Source organism: Eptesicus fuscus, chromosome 5 (genome assembly GCF_027574615.1).
Source record: "Eptesicus fuscus isolate TK198812 chromosome 5, DD_ASM_mEF_20220401, whole genome shotgun sequence".
NCBI lineage: Eukaryota > Metazoa > Chordata > Mammalia > Chiroptera > Vespertilionidae > Eptesicus > Eptesicus fuscus.
The window spans coordinates 97951850-97969545 of NC_072477.1; the positions used below are offsets into that span (position 1 = coordinate 97951850).

The following is a 17696-nucleotide window of genomic DNA, read 5'->3' on the forward strand; positions in this document are numbered from 1 at the left end:
ATCATCTCCCCCAGATTAGATTTAAATAAGATTTTTGCTTTTTTGAGAATGAGATTATCATATATACCTATGTCTTACTCTTTTGCAGGCATTCTTTCTGTCAATATAACAAAACCTAGTTTGGGTTTTCAGATGATCTTTCTGTTATCTTTGAGAGAGTTAGAAAATTGATAAGTCAGCAATAATAAAATAACTGATTTGCTCCAAAGAAGTAGGTTTCCTGTTATTGCTGCTACTGCTGTTGAATAATAAAGAAGAGCCATTCCTTCCCCTAAAAAAACTATTATTAAATCTCAACTTGTCAAATAGAACAATAGAGAATTACTATCCAGACAGAATTTTGTTTGGTTAATTACAATGGAAATGAGCACCTTTTCACGGAGCAGCATAGGCTTCCTGCAAGGGGGAAACACTGCCAACTGTGATTTTTAGTATTTCCATTCTTATAGTCAAAGGATTTTCAGGTCAGCCTTGAGAACCTTTTTAGAATCTTTACATACATTTTTTGAATGATGTCTAGTTTTTATTTCGTGGCTTTTTACAGAGGAAGAAAAGGTGGATGAACGAGCCAAACTGAGTGTGGCTGCCAAGAGGCTGCTTTTCCGGGTAAGATGCGCTGAAGTGTTTGAGTAGCAACTGTCACCCTCCTGAGGGAGGCGTCCACTGCGCCCCGCACCTGGGCCCTCTGTGGCCCACCTCTCTTCAGATCCCTGGCTGATGCGACCACCCGCCGGCACAGCACAAGCGTTCACTTCCGATAGCGATTCAAACCTCTCGGGGTGTTTCCCAGGGTAGGGGAACAAAGTAGAAACATTTTGCTGCCCCAGTTTCCTTTCCTCGAATTCATGAGGATTCCACCATGTTTCTGATCTCAGGAAATGGAAAGGTCATTTGATGAGAAACATGTTCCAAAGCGATGTTCGAGAAACGCGGCCGTGGAGCAAAGGCTGCGGCGCCTGCAGGACAGATCTCACACCCAGCCCGTGACCCCCGAGGAGGTGGTCATTGCAGCCACGTGAGTCTCCCTTCTGCCCTTCTGGCCTTGGCTGTACTGTCTTCTTTTAAAAAGACATTTGAAGACTTACAAAGAAAACGAGGTGATTGGGAGATGGTTTAGTTAGAAGCCATAGAGAAGTTGGTGTGTAGGGATTTTTCTTACTGCGGTCTCTGAACCTCATAATGGGATGTGTTATCTATTGTATCTACTAGAAAAACATGAAGAGAAATTTTGTTTAATTTTTTTTGTCTCTGCATTTTTTTAATCTTTTAACAATGGAAAATTTACAAAATGAAAGTAAATAAATTAATATAATGAACCCTATGTACTCATCACCCAGTTTCAATAGTCATCAACTCCTGCTGTACCTCTATCCCCATCCACTTCCCTTTTTCTCTTTTATTATTTTCAAGCAAACACAAGGTATCATTTCTCCCATTAATATTTTATGTATATGAAATATTAATATTTTATGTATATAAAATGAAATATTTTATATTTCATTTCTCCCATTTATATTTGAGACATATAATAGTATATATCTCAAAAAGTGAAGGGTTCTTTTTGTTTTTAAATAATCAAAAATTTAAAAAATTAATTGGAAGTTTGATAACCTTTTAAACAATTTTTGAGCAGTGTTTTCTAATATGTTCAGCATGGATTTCCCAAAGTAATTCATTCATTCATTCAGGGATAATCACTTCCATCAAGTGAAAACTGTTATTGGTTGTTGTTTTGTTGTTGTTGTTATTAATCCTCATCTGAGGGTATTTTTCCCATTGATTTTTAGAGAGAGTAGGAGAGATGGAGGAAGGGGGTGAGAGAGAGAAACATCGATGTGAGAGAGACACATTGATTGGTTGCCTCCCTCAGATGCCCGACTAGGGTTGGGGATCGAGCCTGCAACCCAGGTACATGCCCTTGACTGGGAATTGAACCCTTAACCTTTGGTGCATGGGCCGATGCTCTAACCATTTAGCACACTGGCCTGGGCAACTTTTATTCATTTTTTAAAAATTGTTTTTGTGCTTCTCCTGGACACACACACACACACACACACACACACACTTTTTGAAAAAATGGAGTGCCTCTCACTCCAGTGAACCTGCTGTTTGGTCAGCTGCCTTCACTTCTTTCCTCAGCTATTCCTCAACATTTTGGTGTGATTGTGGATAAATACATCCTATACCCATGAGGAACTCTTAGCAAATCAGTTTTTTAAATTTAATTTTTTTTTTTTATATCTGAGTGACCATATAAACACAAAACACCTACCCATGGAAGCAAAATGGTAAATAAGCAAAAATTATTACCATGTAAGGCTCGCTGAGTCTACTTTGATGCGCCCATAGATTATATGAGGACACTGATTCTTGTAAAAAATATAGATGGAGAAGAACAATCTAAAAATGGGTATAATCTACTGATATCCTGGTGGTTGACATTAGCTTTCTTTTAAATTACTGTTTTAAACCAGGACATTTCTTCTAAAGATAGCCTATTCTTATTCCATTTACTTTGAGTAGCCTCTGTCTGTTATTTCCTACATTTGTTATTGCTTTTCAAGTTCTTTAGTGGTTTTCCCAAAGTAATGAGCAAATAATTTTTTTTAAATATTTGATTTCACGTTTCTGGATGGAAAACTATGCTTTCCTTAATGCTTCTTTTCTTCTCTCTCCTTATGAATGTTCCTTCTTTGGCAATTGCTTTAAAGTGAACCTCTCCCTGCTTCCTGCTCTGTGGCCACCCACCCTGTAATGACAAGACTTCCTAGTCCCACTGTAGCTAAGAGCACTGTGCAGCCTGCCAGGTACTGGACAGCAATAGCAGCATGTGGCCCGAGGGCAAAGGTGGTAGACTACAGAAGAGTCGGAAAATCCTGAATGGCTTTCATTTGTTTGACAACAAGTCAGTGCAATGAGTTGTTCCAGGAGTGTTTTGTCATAGTTCAAGACACTGATTGCTTCATGTAGGCCTGCACGAGGAAACATCTCATCTACCTGCGTCCATGATGTGTTGGAACAAGGATCACGCTAATTCACTCATCCATTTGCTTTGTTTCTGTTTTTCATAAACATAGCCATCCCTAAGAAATGTCATTCTTCAAGCTAAAATACTAGCACTTAATAAAGATTAGTAGAAAAATGGGAGTTAATGTGAATGTTGAAATTCTGATAATACTCAGGTTTTTTAAAAAAAACATGTAGACATAAATAGGTGTTAAAAACAATCCTACCTGTTTCTAATTATAGACAATGCCTTTATATTTGGGAATCAGGATATTAAAAATTTATAGTGTCTGAAAGATGTTTCACTATTATGTTTTAAAATTATGTCCTTATGGTATGTAAATAGCCCTTCTGTTTTGCTATTATGGGCCAGAACACAAAGGCTAAAAATAAGACTAAAAGAAGAAAAATGACAGTGCAGAACTAAAGCTGGCACAGCCCAGAATCTGAGACCTCACTTGGGAAGGAGGTTGAGGTTGCCCTCCCAGTTCACCTGTTGACCTCAGGAAAGACTCCAAGACAGGGTGCCTGTTGCCATCTTCACTAGTGTTCTGGAACACTGACACTGCTCTTTTGTCTGGGGCAGCATGTGAAGTGGTGATTAATTGGAGTCAAGGCAGAATATACTGTTTACTGGACTGAGAATTGGGTTTCCCAGTGGCAGAAGGGGGTTTGTCTTAAACCTTTGCACTCGCTTGCTTTTTCCTCGATTCCTTTACTCTACTTGGGATTTAATTTTTTAAATACCCCAGATTTTACAAAGCGTGGCAGTAGAATAAAAAACTGGAGTTTCTTTTCATACAAACTTATTTATTTGGATTTTTTTATATTTCAAATTATTGATACATTCAAAGAGTAATTGACATACGAGCTGCTACCGATGCTAACCGTGTCGAGTCACACTCGACATCCGAGTGCAAAAGGTTAAACCTTTGGGGAGTCTCCGTGGCCATGTAACTGGAAGCCTTCTCTGCCTGAGAGCCAGAGGGACTTACCATTGTCTGAAATTCCCTTCATGTTTCAAGTTACTGGGAATTACAGACTTTTTTCCGCTGGAGAGTTTTTGTGTTTTTAATCTCTAATGTCTAATTATAAAAATACACATTCACTGTAAAATTTCAGCCAGTACAGAAGTGCATAAAGTAGGACAAAAGAGCCCTATCAGCCAGTGATTTAAACCTATGAGAGAAAGTGCTAGAGTGAAGGAGTGAAAGAACCTTAAAATTAAGCCATTTGTGTTTAGCAAGTGAAAATCAAAACTCTGTGTTGTGGATAAAGTTGTGGACAGCATGATCATTCTATTTGCTAATTATTTAAAATGAAAAGACCACCTTCTGAACCACATATTAAGATAAGGTCTAAATATGCCATAGCTGATGCCTTAAGACTCCTTTTAGCCTTATTTATTATTGATATTAACAAGTTTTTTCTCAAAAATAAGGTATGTCCAAACTGACCTCCATTTCTTAAAACAGGAAATTCAATTTTTAGAGATAATTCAGAGCTAAAAATCTGCCCTTTGTGAAATTGACAAAGCTAGTGTACCCCGACTACTCTGCTTCTTACGGTCTCCTTTAATAGCCAAACTCCTGCCTGCACCTGTCTTAAATGTATCTGGGCAAAAAATAAAGCCCTTTTCAAAATTGACACTTGAAAGAAAATTAACATACAAAATTAGCGGTGGGTTTGTGTTTGTTTTCATTTGTGTTACTGACTTTTTCTCCCTTTCAGATTACAGGCATCTGCTCACCAAAAGGCTCTAGCCAGAGACCAGGCAAATGAGGGCAAAGATTCTGCTGAACAAGGTGAACCTGATTCCTCCACTTTAAGCTTGGCAGAGAAGTTGGCCTTGTTTAACAAATTGTCCCAGCCAGTCTCAAAGGCTATTTCTACCCGAAACAGAATAGACACAAGACAGAGGAGAATGAATGCTCGCTATCAAACTCAGCCGGTAACGCTTGGAGAGGTGGAACAGGTGGGTGCACTGTCATCAAATTCCAGCTTTCTTGTATGTTCTTAAACTGTAGGAGCCCCGGGTTATCTCAGGTTGGTGATATGATGAAGGTGGTGTACCTGTACACCGAGTTACTTGTAGATGAATGGGTAATGACTTCATTCCTAAGGAAGTCACCATGCCAAGTATGTTTCTCTTTACTTGTTTTTGTAATTTGCTTGCTGAAATCATCTGGATTGTTCCTGTTTTGGAGAGAAAAATAGGACGCGGTCTGCTTCTCACCCAGGCGATTTGATTAAGGAGATGCATTGTGTAACTGTGTCTAACATTGGTTTCCCACAAGACAAGAGTAAAACTGTACCAAATGTAGTATTTCAGTCTAGGTCAGTCCATACACTGGGGTTTATCTAGACATTATTTTTAAATCAGCTCTTTCCTTTTTCACTCTGTCCTCCCAGGTCCAAAGTGGAAAGCTCATTCCTTTCTCGCCCACTGTTAATACATCTGTGTCCACCCTGGCATCGACAGTCACTCCTATGTACGCAGGAGACCTTCGGACAAAGCCGTCCATGGATGACAACACAAGTGTCACTGGCTATAAGTTTCCTTCTTCAATAGAAAATGTAGATTCTTCTATCAGTAGCACTCTGAAGCCCCAGCCCTGTCAGCCTTCAGTAGAGGGCAGTGGGAGCAAAGGAATGTTTAGAGAGTATGGAGAGACGGAAAGCAAGAGAATCGTGACAAGTAGAGATGGTGGTGTTAAAAACAGATCCTTGGAGGAAGCAGAGCTGTCCTACCCTATCCTCACCCCAGTCCAGAAAGGAGACGGCCATAAAGAGCCTAACTATGATGTTCCGAGAAAAGGAAGCCTAGAGCTACCAAATGCCCCTGTCTCCCACCCTGGCGACGAGGAGCTTTCCGCTGCCAAAAGCACCGCTCAAGGGAGCCCAGACCTGAAGGGCAGGCAGCCCTTCGAAGAGAAGGTGGACGTGGAGAGCGTCACAAAGAGGAAGTTTTCGCTGAGAGGTAAGTTGCTGCTGCTCCTAAAGTTGGAGAAACTGACTGGGTCTTTAGTTTCTGCTGGATTGTTTGCATGTGTTTGTGATTGTTTCCAATTAAATCATGAAGGCACTTTATAACTAGTTGATTACAAATTGACTGTGGATCCTACTCTCCCCTAGACTCTTCTTCCTCTTTAATTTCACTTATTTGGTGGGTTATCCATTTTTCAGCAATAAAGATACCTGACGCTCTTTCACACGTCTTGATAAGGGCGTTTGACATCTTTGGTCACATTAAAGCACATAACAGCCTTGTCAGCGGCTAGCGGTGTTGGCCCCTTTTATGAGTTGATGACCACAAATGTCCAGGGCTGGGTACGTGCAGGGTAGCAGGATTTGAACCCAGGTCTGCGGATGTCCAGGCTCTCCTTCTGCATTCCTCGAATGTAGGCGAGCAAGCTCTATTGCATGGGACTTTCTTTCTCTTTCTTCATTTACATAAAGTGATAGTAAGTTACAATAATGGTTTTGGCTTGTGGCTATGGCACATTCAAAAGTACTCTCTGGAGGAGTAGAAACTGTTAGGCCAGAGTGGTGAGGGATTACAAATTTATTTGATCATCCGCACACCAGGTGGCTGAGCCTGGATGGCTCCAGCCCCCAGTGACAGGAGTCAGCAGCTTTTAAAGGACTTTCGGTGGGCTTTTTCTGGGCAGAGACTTCTTTATGCACACCCGGAGGGGAGAGAATGGAATGGGGTCACAAGTGAAATGTGGTCTCAGCAAAGGGAATGTCCATAGTGAAATGACCTGAAAAGCCAGTTCCCGGGGGAGGGGTATCAACTCAATTGCTCGATCAAACCTAACAGAAACATTTTGTAGTTTACAGTTAAAGCTAACTTCCTGTGTCTGACACACAGGAAGAGATCAATTTTTTGCTGTATGGAGTAGCCCACTGGGAAATTTGGTTTTCTCACACCATGTAGTTGCCACAGATTTGCATAAATTCCACTGGATTGGGTAGCCGGCTATGTGCCCACAGTTTGCACTGCAAATGCAGGACTGTTGAGGGGTGAACAGCTGGAAGAATGCTTGCCTGGGGGAGTAAGTGCTGACGTCACTCCTTTCCTTCCCAATGGCAGAGTTCGGGGAACCCACTTCTGAGCAGAGCGGCACAGTTGCTGGGAACAGTGTTGTTCAAGCTGCAGCCCCAGCGTCCTGGAAGCAGCAAGAGCCTGCAGAGCTACTACAGGAGAAGCACTATAAGAATCCATGTGCGATGTTTGCTGCTGGAGAGATCAGAACGCCAACAGTGGAGGGCAGCCTTGATTCACCCAGCAAAACCATGTCAATTAAAGAAAGGTAATCAGATTTAATGACTGCAAAGTAATTCTATTAGGGAGGAATTACAACTTACTTTTAAGGAGAGATCTGAGTAATCGGCAAAGGGATGAAATCGTGAGTCCAGCTACGTAAGATGTGCTGTTATATTAGAATTCTTTGGGGAAGTCAGGAGTGAATTGCAGTGGCTCCCTGCCTGCTCGGATAAGGCTGGATGAGGGCCAGTTCCAGACTCATATGAGGAAACCACAGAAACAGACATTTGCTTGCTTCATCTGTTTACAGTCTTATTTTATTTTTTTTATTAAATTTTTTGACTATCCAGTGATGGGAACAGAGAGCTTGGCTCTTTCCCTTTCAGATCCAGATGGCATCAAATTTAATGTACTCAGTGTTTATGACTGTTTATATAAAATCTATAAAAGGCAACTGACCAGAATGACCAGTCTCTATGATGTGCACAGTGGCAGCCAACCGGCCCGATCGGGGCCCCGATTGGCCCACCTCAACCTCCCGTGGCCCCTCCCCCCAGCCAGCCCTGCTCTCGATAGGCCCCCACACCCCGATCTGGGTGGGGCCGGCCAGCTAACCTCCTGCAGCCCCTCCCCCCAGCTGGCCCAGCCCCATTGGCCCCCATTGGGGTGGGCCGGCCGGACCCCACCCATGCACAAATTCATGCACCGGGCCTCTAGTATGTATATAAACAAATACAGATTTGTATATTTATTTGAGGAAATGAAGATACATTCATTTAAAATGAAGATAAATTCATTTAGAAAATCAGTATGTACTGGTATTATTGATTTTTATGGAGAGGTAGATAGAGAGAAAAACATCCATGTGAGAGAAACATCAATCAATTGCCTCTCGCACACTCCCTGATGGGTGATCATACCCGGAACCTGGGTATGTGCCCAGACTGGGAATCCAAACTGCCACCTTTTGGTGTTTGGGACGATGCTCCAACCAACTAAGCCACACTGACCAGGGTCATTTAGAATATAAATTTTTGGGATTAAGATCTAAGTTTTGTTTGTTTTACAGAAAATAAATTAGATGCCTTTTATGAACTGCATTTAGAAATTTTGTATCAGGTAATAGCTATGAAAGATTACATTTGAGTATCAACATCGTAACATCATTTAATTCAAAAGAATGGTGGAGGATTGATAGGATAGGATATATTTAAATGGGTCAGAAACAAAGAATGGGAGCTAAATACTTCAAGTTGTATTTTCCTTGTTAACCTTCAGTTGAATTAAGTAGCAGAAGATGTAATGGTGATAGGAACACGGCAGGAAGAAGGTCTTGTCAATTTCCCGATGTGATGAGCAGAATTGTTTCTACCATCAGTTCCTTACGGTTCTGCCTACCTAGACTTCCTTAGCACCTCCCACCACCCAGAAGTGTTCTTGCTCTGTTAGACTCCAGTCACTCTGATTTATTTAGCTACATTTCAACTACCTAAGACAATAGGTATATCCAACCATAATGAAAATTCTTCACTCTGTTTTTCCAGGCGAGCTTTTGAACAATATTCCTAAAGTATTAACTAGATGGTGCCATTTTCAAGGTTGTTAAATCTTATTTAAAATTCACAATAAATTAGACTTACTAGACTGAGGAGGCATCAGTGAAGGGCTGACGGGGTAAACTAAGTGAGGGGACTGATGTCCTGAATATGGGAAACTGGCCTGAATCCTCTGTGGACACCTGGCTCAAAGAAGTTGGATCCCAGAGATCCAACTATTGATAACTGGTTAGGTGAGAAGAAAGAGATTTCATTTAAGGATATTAATGAAAATATCGCTCTATGCAGTTCTGATGTTCTATAGATCAGAAAATATTTCTGGGGTAAAATTCCAATGGAAAATACTAAGATACTCCTTCTCTCAAAGGCTTCTAGGGGGTATTTCCGCATCTTTGAGGACATAATCTATCTGTTGGGACTTAAGACTTTGGTGAAGTTTTATGTCTATTCATGGTGTGATAATTATTGATTTATTTGCTATTTTTAATAAATTTTAATGTATTTGTATCTTTCTGAAAGCAGTTTGAATCCTGTAGAAAGCAGTTTGAATCCTGTAAGACTCTCATTTTAGAAAATGGGAGATGCCATACTAGTAAAGGTGCAGCTTCTTAACCTAGGCTTTGTGGATGGTTGAGGAGTTCAAGGATGGCTGCAAGGTTTCTGGGAACTGCCGGAAAGTGTTCAATCAACTGTGTGTGCACAGGCACTTTCTGGTGAGTGGGAGACAGAACCTCTCTCAGTCTCCAAGGGTGACCCCAAACTGTTCAGAACCATAACAGTAAGGAATGCTTGTTTTTTTTTGTTGTTGTTGTTGTTTTATATATATATATTTTATTGATTTTTTGCAGAGAGGAAGAGAGAGGGAAAGAGAGTTAGAAACATCGATGAGAGAGAAACATTGATCAGCTGCCTCTTGCACACCCCCTACTGGGGATGTGCCCGCAACCAAGGTACATGCCCATGACCGGAATCGAACCTGGGACCCTTGAGTCCGCAGGCCGACGCTCTATCCACTGAGCCAAACCGGTTTCGGCAGGAATGCTTGTTAAATATCCTGCTATTCAGTTTAATTGTTAGATATACAGGCACACTTCAGATTTATTGTGGGTTTGGTTCCAGACCACTGCCATAAAGCAAGTATCACAATAAAGAGAGCCCTAATTTTTTCACTGGTGGAGGGTCTTGCCTTCAATTTGTAAAGCATGCAACATCTGTGAAGCTGAATAAAATGAAGCACATAAAAAACAAAGTTTCCCTGCATGATGTTTGAAAAAGGATGCGGGGCACTTTATTTAGCAGCTGTGTTTATAATAAATTATGCTAATACAAAATATTTTGCCAGTGATCCCCCATGATCTGTGTGTATGTATGTATATATATATAATCTATTTCAGAGAAGAAGGGAGATGGAGAGAGATAGAAACATCAATGATGAGAGACAATCATTGATGGGCTGCCTCCTACACACCTTCCACTAGGGATGGAGTCCACAACCTGGCCATTTGGCCTGACCTGGAATCAAACGGTGACCTCCTGGTTCCTAGATTGACTCTCAACCATTGAGCCGCACCAGCTGGGCTCCCCCTGATCTTGATGGTATTTTACTCTTACTTTGCTGAAATAACAAAACTATATGTCCTTACAATCCATTTACTTTTCCCTAAATTGGGTTTATATTCTCTCCCCTCTGTTAAATGAGATAATGAAACTTGACCTATTTTAAATAAGAATGCTATCCATGTAATTTTTGGGGTTTTACTTTTCTTTTTTGAGGTGACATGTAAAATAGAACTTTTAAACCTTGTTCTGACTTCCTCTGACTGCCTCAGTTGGCCAAAGGAGGGGTTCAGTTCCAGTGTCCACAAGGGTCACACCGTGACCAGAACTGACAGCAGGGCTGGACTCCATCCACCTCAGTCCACTCCTCTTTCAGAACATGACTGATGCTCATGAAGAAACATATTAAAGTGTATTTTCTTTTTTCATCTTTTCTGACATCTAGAATGTCAAGTTTGAACCCCAATGAGCATAAAACTTAAATACAATCTGCTTTTTTTCATTTGATTAATAAAATCACTGTTTCATACCTGTCCAAATGGTCGGAGAGTAAATTGTTCCTGTTTGGGAACTTCTTTGGAAAAGCACTGCAAATCAAATCATGTGTATGTCATTTAGGGATAAAACCTTTGATACTTCTTTAAAAGTACACTAGGCTTTTATAATCTTATTTCCACTATTACAGAAACAACTGAATCTGAGCTTTTATATTTAGGGAGAAGATTACTAAAAAAGGCAAAGGAGCCATGCCTTCACTTTGGGAAATTGGTAGGATGTGAGGACTTAGTTGAAGAATATTGGAAAACTCTCCCATGCCTCCTGCCAGCCTGCAGAATCCTGACTTAGGGGAGCAGCTGGGGTCCCGCTGTGTTCCCCGCCTGCCCCTCCATCCACCCTGCTGCCCTCCACCCAGCACAGGCTGTATTCAAGCTTCCCCAGCAGACTCTGGGTTCCTGCCTTGTAGCTGGGAGATGTCAGCCACCAGAGGGCCCCAGATTTATGTAAGAATTAGGGATGAAGGTATCACTCCCCTTTAACCCTCCTTTTTTGGTCTCTGGCTTTTCCTCATTTAAAAGACACATCAGTTCACTCCTTCAGCCTGCAAACTAGCCAAGGCATTGTCAGTACTAACCAGCACTGTCCAGCCCTACCTGAAATCTGTGAGGTGCAGTAATTCTCTGAAATGCAGGGACATTTTTAAAGCGGGAAGAAGACACATTGAAGATTAGGGGCACATGGTTTGCCCCTCCCCAATTTGATCAGCCCTGGTTGCTGTGAGCCTGCAGAACATGCTCTAGTCAGGCAGGGCTGTCAGGTCAGTGCCACTGAAAAAGTGTGGGTTGTGGCAAGAGGGGTGAACATTTCCCCAGGCGGCCTGGCAAGCACATGTCCTGGTGGCCCTGGCCAAGCCTTGGGGTTAATAGGCTAATACAGCGCCACTCACTAGGTTCTCAGCCTCAGACCAAGCAGATGCCCAAGCTCTCAACATCACAGCCCTTCAAATAGCACTTGGACTTGGCGGGTGTTAGAGGTGTTGACAGTCGTTTGAATGGCATAGGCCATAGTTTATGTCATGTGTAAGGCCAGACTTTTAGCTCCTCGGCCCTCTCCAGTACACGGTGGTCTGTGTGCAGTGAGTCAGAAGGGTCATGAGACTGCAGGAGGCAAGAAGGCATTTGGAAAGGTCTTTTGCTCTGCTCCGCTTGTGGAAATCTAAAGGGACAGAATAATACATTAAAGTTTCAGTGTGTGTTATTTTTAAGTTATTCACCATTAGCATTCCATAGGCTAGGGCTGGGACCGAGTACCATGTGGGCTCAATTGAACCACAGTTTTCATCCAGATTATTTTGGTTACTCTGTAGTCTTTGGAAGTCCCTGATGATGGCCCTGCCAGCACATCCAGAAGCAAGATTTTAGGTTCTTGGAATGGAGGAATCTTTGAAGGCCATCCCGGGATGGGGGTAGGGAGAACATTATAAGAAAGCCAGAGTTCTGTGCTGCTCCTGAAACCTGAGGGCAAACATGTGTCTGGTCAGCTCATGCACTAATGCTGTGAAACCAGCCTGGTGGGAGGCAGCACATGCCTGTGTTGGAGCCACATCTGCCTGTCCTACTGACACACAGTGTGGCTTCTGTCAACCAAATCCTGGGTCTGCGTGCATTGTTCCTTGTCTGTCAGATTGGTAATAACAATATTTAGTTTCTTAGAGACTGCTATAAAGATCAGCAGATTATAAGGTAGACTATTAAGTGATTTAAGATTCCCCAACTCATTTTTTTTTCTAAGTCAGTTTTTAATTCCTCAAATCAGACAGGGAAACCAAATGATTATTTAGATGATGTTGTCATTGCTCCAAGGAATTGGAAGCTTTTTTGTGAGAAGGTCCTCAAAACTGTAGTGCATTATTTTTAATAAACCCAACTCCTGAGGATGAATTTCTTATTTTTTTTAAATTCTCTCAAATCACTTGAAATCAAATCTGATTGGTTTAAAAGGGTAGATGGCCAAGATGAATTACTACTGGTCTGTGTCAAGAGTGAAGAGATGAGACCAGTTTGCATGAAAGATAAAAGTGAGATGACACAGGATGATGAATTAGAAGTACCCCTTCATTTGGCTGTAAAAATACATTTACTTTTTGAAAGTCTCATGTATAGATATTTTGAAAACTCTGAAAGCTTTATTGCAGCATGCAAATACTAATTATATCTTTTCATGATTTGATTTTGTTAGATTCTTCTTTCTTATTAGAAAAAGCTGACTCATTGAGAATAATTGGAGAAAATATAAATCTTAGGTGTATATATAGACTGAACTTCAGATGAAAACACTAAAAGGAATTTAGAACTAGCCCTTGTAGCAAGCAGAGTCTTGTCAAACATCATTGATTATAGAATTTAAGACTAAATTGATCCTTGAGCCAAATGGGGGCTCTCTTAGTAAGATTCTGACTTCAATTTCCAATGTATGTGTTTTTTCTCCCATAACCAAGCAATTCTAACACCAGCTGGGTGTCCTACAATTCAACTCAATTCTGACACCCTCTATCTGGAGTTAGCATCAGATACCACAGTCCTACATGACTGCCTCCCACCCCCAATTCAGATGCCAGTCACAAATCCAGGTTATTACTTGTACTTCTTACTAGCTATAATTCAGAGGTTCCCACGACCCCCTCGTTGGGTTGATTAATTTGCCAGAGCAGCTCATAGAACTCAGAGAAACATTTACTTACTAGATCACTAGTTTATCATGAAAGCATGTGACTCAGGAACAGCCAGTGGAAGAGATGTGTAGGGCAAGGTATGTGGGAATGGGCTTAGAGCTTCCTCATCCTCCCCAAGCACACCACTCTCCCCAAGTCTCCATGTTCCACCAACTCAAGAGCTCTCCGAACCCTGTCCTTTTGGGTTTTTATGAAGGCTTCATTACATAAGCACTATTAAGTTCAGTTGCAAATAGTCAATAATTTAATCAGTCTTCAGCCTCTGCCCCTCTGGAGAGGTCAGGGGGTGGAGCTGAAAGTTTCAGCCTTCTAATCACCTGGTTGGTTTTCCTGGCATCAGCCCCCATATTTAGGTGATTCCCAAAAGTCATGCCATTAACAATAAAAGACACTTTATGGCTCTCATCACTTAGGAAATTCCAGGAGTTTTAGGAGTTCTGGGCCAAAAACTGGGCCAAAGACAAAATATGTATTTCTTTTTATAAGTCGCAATATCGCAGATAGATAAGGTGGCATTATACCAGTTTTACAGAATGGACATTTGAGGTCTAACTGCTGTCATGAAGCATAAAGGAAGAGAAGGGAAGGGAAAGGAAGTGATTGGGGCGGGGATCTGAAACTCCTGCCCGCTTTGGGGGGTTCTTTTCTTCATGGCTTTCCATTATATGACTGAATGAATGGACAAGTATAAGGTGTGATCATGTATCAATTTATAAATGTAAATGGATTATTAAGTACTGCAAAATTTTTCTTATTTGTTTAACAAAATTTTATCATGGAGTATATCACATCCCATCTCCAATTCAAATATTTAATTGAATCAGGAAACTTAATTGAAGGGTCCTTTGAGACCATGTAGTCCAGTTCCCAAAATGACCAATAAGGAAGGGAGACCAGGCTACTTAACCAGAGTTAATGGCCAGGCTGGAGCTGGTGTGCTGTTTTTGGGCATGTGTTAATATTTAAAAGGCACGGCCCAGCAGGCTGGGCAGAGAGGTCAAGGGAGTCTAATTATTTTTTTCCCAATCTTTAAAGTTGTTGAGCATTAGCTCATATGAGTTTAGGGATCACCATTTTATTTATTTATTTATTTATTTATTTATTTATTTATTTATTGCCTTTTATCTTTCCTACTAGAGGCCCAGTGCATGAAATTCATGCACAGGGGGGTGGGGTGGGGGGTCCCTCAGCCTGGCCTGCACCCTCTCCAATCCGGGACCCCTTGGGAGATATCCGACTGCCGGTTTAGGCTCGATCCCTCGAGCCTAAACCGGCAGTCAGATATCCCTCTCACAATCTGGGACCGCTGGCTCCTAACCGCTTGCCTGCCTACCTACCTGCATCCTAACCGCTTCTGCTTGCCAGCCTGATACTCCTAACTGCTCCCCTACCTGCCTGACCGCCCCTAACTGCCTCTGCCTGCTGGCCCGATTGCCCCCTAACTGCTCTCCCCTGCCAGCCCAATCGCCCCCTAACTGCTCTCCCCTGCTGACCTGATCCACTCCTAACCACCTCTGCCTTGGCCCCTGCCACTATGGTTTTTTCCGGAAGATGTCCAGTCTAATTAGCATATTACCCTTTTATTAGTATAGATGTTTGTCTAACTTAAATGTCTAAGTATTTTTCACTTATTATAGTAGAGTTAGCTGAAACAGCCTCATGTTCACCAAAAGAATCTTTCACAGGTTATAACATTTAAGCAGCTTTATATCAGGTCACACTATAGTTGAAATAAAGTAGGTTAGGTAAAAGTCTCAGTTAATTAGATTCTTTTTTTGTGTATAGCTTTCCCCTGGGGAAAGTTGAAGTAATAACTTTTAAAGTGGGTTTGTAGAGAAGTTTCTGTATTAAGAGGATAGATTGGAAAGACCAAGTTTGTTTGAAGGGAAAAAAATCATGGCTTAGGATACAGGAAGAGAAACAATTTTAAACATCTTCTTTCCCTGTAATTGAAAGATATGATGTTAAGAGATTGTCAGTGTTTTATAGCTTTAAGTTTTTAAACCAAGTTCTGCTATATTTTCTGCAAGTAAATTACTACCTAGCAAGTCATTAAATGTTGTTTCATCAAGTGACCAGAAGGGGCCACTAGCATACATGTTTCTCTGGGATCATGCTCTCAGCCCAAGAAGAAGGAAAAAATAACAGCTATTCCTTTAGGGGAATGATAATGCAGTTTTTATCTGGCAAGTCAAATTACAGCTTTGCATTTCCATCAACTTTAAAATCTTTGGGGCCATCTTAGAAGGGGATGCCCATATTATTTTTTTAGACATACTTCAGAATAAATGAAATTCAGAAAGATTAAAATTAGGTAACTATAGTCATTTAATGGCCAAAGACTTCTAACTTATCTACATTATGGTTTTATCACAAGTAAGAGTTTGTTGCTGAACTCTTCGGTTGACATGTTTTCCTTAGATTAGCACTGCTGAAGAAGAGTGGGGAGGAAGATTGGAAAAACAGACTTACGAGAAAGCAGGAGTACAGCAAAGCGACTGTTGCGAGTAGCCTGCACATACAAGAAGTGGAACAGTCACTCAAGAAGAAGGTAACATTTTCCGTGTTAGGAAAAGCACTGACATCATGCTTGGAAGTGCATCAAACAGGCATGCATGACTTCACTGATCACTGCTCTGTGAGGCGCTAGCACTTCCTTGCTCTTTGAGTTCACACTTAAAGTCTGTTTCACAGCAGCTTCAGGCGATCAAAAGGTAAAGTCTTGAGATGTCATAGAACTGGTAACAGCACCACCTGCATAATGTATCAGCAAACAAGTTCCTAAATTCTGAAATGTGTACTTTTACTTCGGTTTAAAACCTTCTTAAATGAATTCTGAATTTAAAATGTTATTAAAGCCTATATAATGAACAACTTTAATTGACCACTAACACTTTATACGTTGCATATAAAGTATGGACTTAAATGTCCTATACTGAGATTTAAAACCTAAGTATACAAAATAGGGACATCATTTTTGTGGTCAGTGAAACCTTATTTCATAATTGTAAGCATATTTCACAATGAGCAGGTGTGCCTTTTATTGAGAATATACAGGAAGATATATAACAAGTTTAATTAAAATTAAGTAACACATTATTATCATTACTGGCAAGGATTTGATATGCAAAAGTATTGATTATTTGTTAAATTACTAATGTAATAATGACCAGCATTTGACCAGTTAGTGCACACTTTCAAAACAGATATTGGCTTTCCTGCTGCTTGGCCTGGTGATTGCAAAAGTCTTGCTGGCTGGAGGCAAGGGGAACACCTGGGGCAGGCACATCCACGGGCAGCATCAAAAGTCTTCAAACAGAAAAAAAAAACACACACCAACTTAGGCATCTGTAAAAGAGGGAAATTATGAATGTGGCCTTTATACACTAAGAAACTCAGAAATATGCTTGCACACAGAACTGTGAGGTGGGAGTTCTGACACTATACTATATAGACTTTCTGTGTCTTTATAGGTCAAATTGGAATAGCAATTTGAATTCTCTTTTTTGAAACATACATGATCTTAAAGATAATGACTTAAAACATTTAATTCTCAGTCATTAGTAAATTTCTCAAATATAATCCCATGTGATTTTTGGATTTGCATACATTTGACGTTTGGATTTTAAGAATGAGATCCTGAAGTGAAAGAAATTGGGTCCTTCAACTAGGTCCCATTGCCCACAAACTTTATTTTAAAAAGTCTTGAAATCAGTGGTTCAAAAGTAACTTTAACACTTATGTCATTTTGGAAGATACAAAGAAGCCTGAGAAGATGGCAGTCGCAATGGCCAGGTGAAAATTCAAATAAAGGTACAAAACACAAAGCTAGATAGATTCATCACGAATAGTGGAAGGAGATAAGTGCTCCACCCACTTAGAAGACAGGTCATTTGCGGCTCTGAAAACCAGAGGCTGTGAGTAGAGGATGTGATCTGAACTACATTAACACTTGACTAAGGGTTTTAGAAATCAAGCAATGGGAGAAGGTGACTGCAGTTGCCGGTGGAGTGGAAATCCCAGTCAACGGAAGCACTGGGGCTCTGAGCATGACTGGGCTTGAGTGTGAGTGATGCTC

The 17696-nt window shown here is 41.0% G+C and overlaps 1 protein-coding gene across 1 annotated transcript in view; it reads left to right on the forward strand.

Annotated features, from left to right (window-relative positions):
* SVIL (supervillin) overlaps window positions 1-17696 on the forward strand; it is a 108203-nt gene that overhangs the window by 41040 nt on the left and 49467 nt on the right. The window contains exons 6-12 of the mRNA XM_054716600.1: window positions 545-606; window positions 876-1015; window positions 2712-2807; window positions 4738-4981; window positions 5419-5986; window positions 7103-7322; window positions 16040-16169. Of these exons, the coding sequence (XP_054572575.1) occupies window positions 545-606; window positions 876-1015; window positions 2712-2807; window positions 4738-4981; window positions 5419-5986; window positions 7103-7322; window positions 16040-16169 (1460 nt within the window). The remainder of the gene's footprint in view (window positions 1-544; window positions 607-875; window positions 1016-2711; window positions 2808-4737; window positions 4982-5418; window positions 5987-7102; window positions 7323-16039; window positions 16170-17696) is intronic.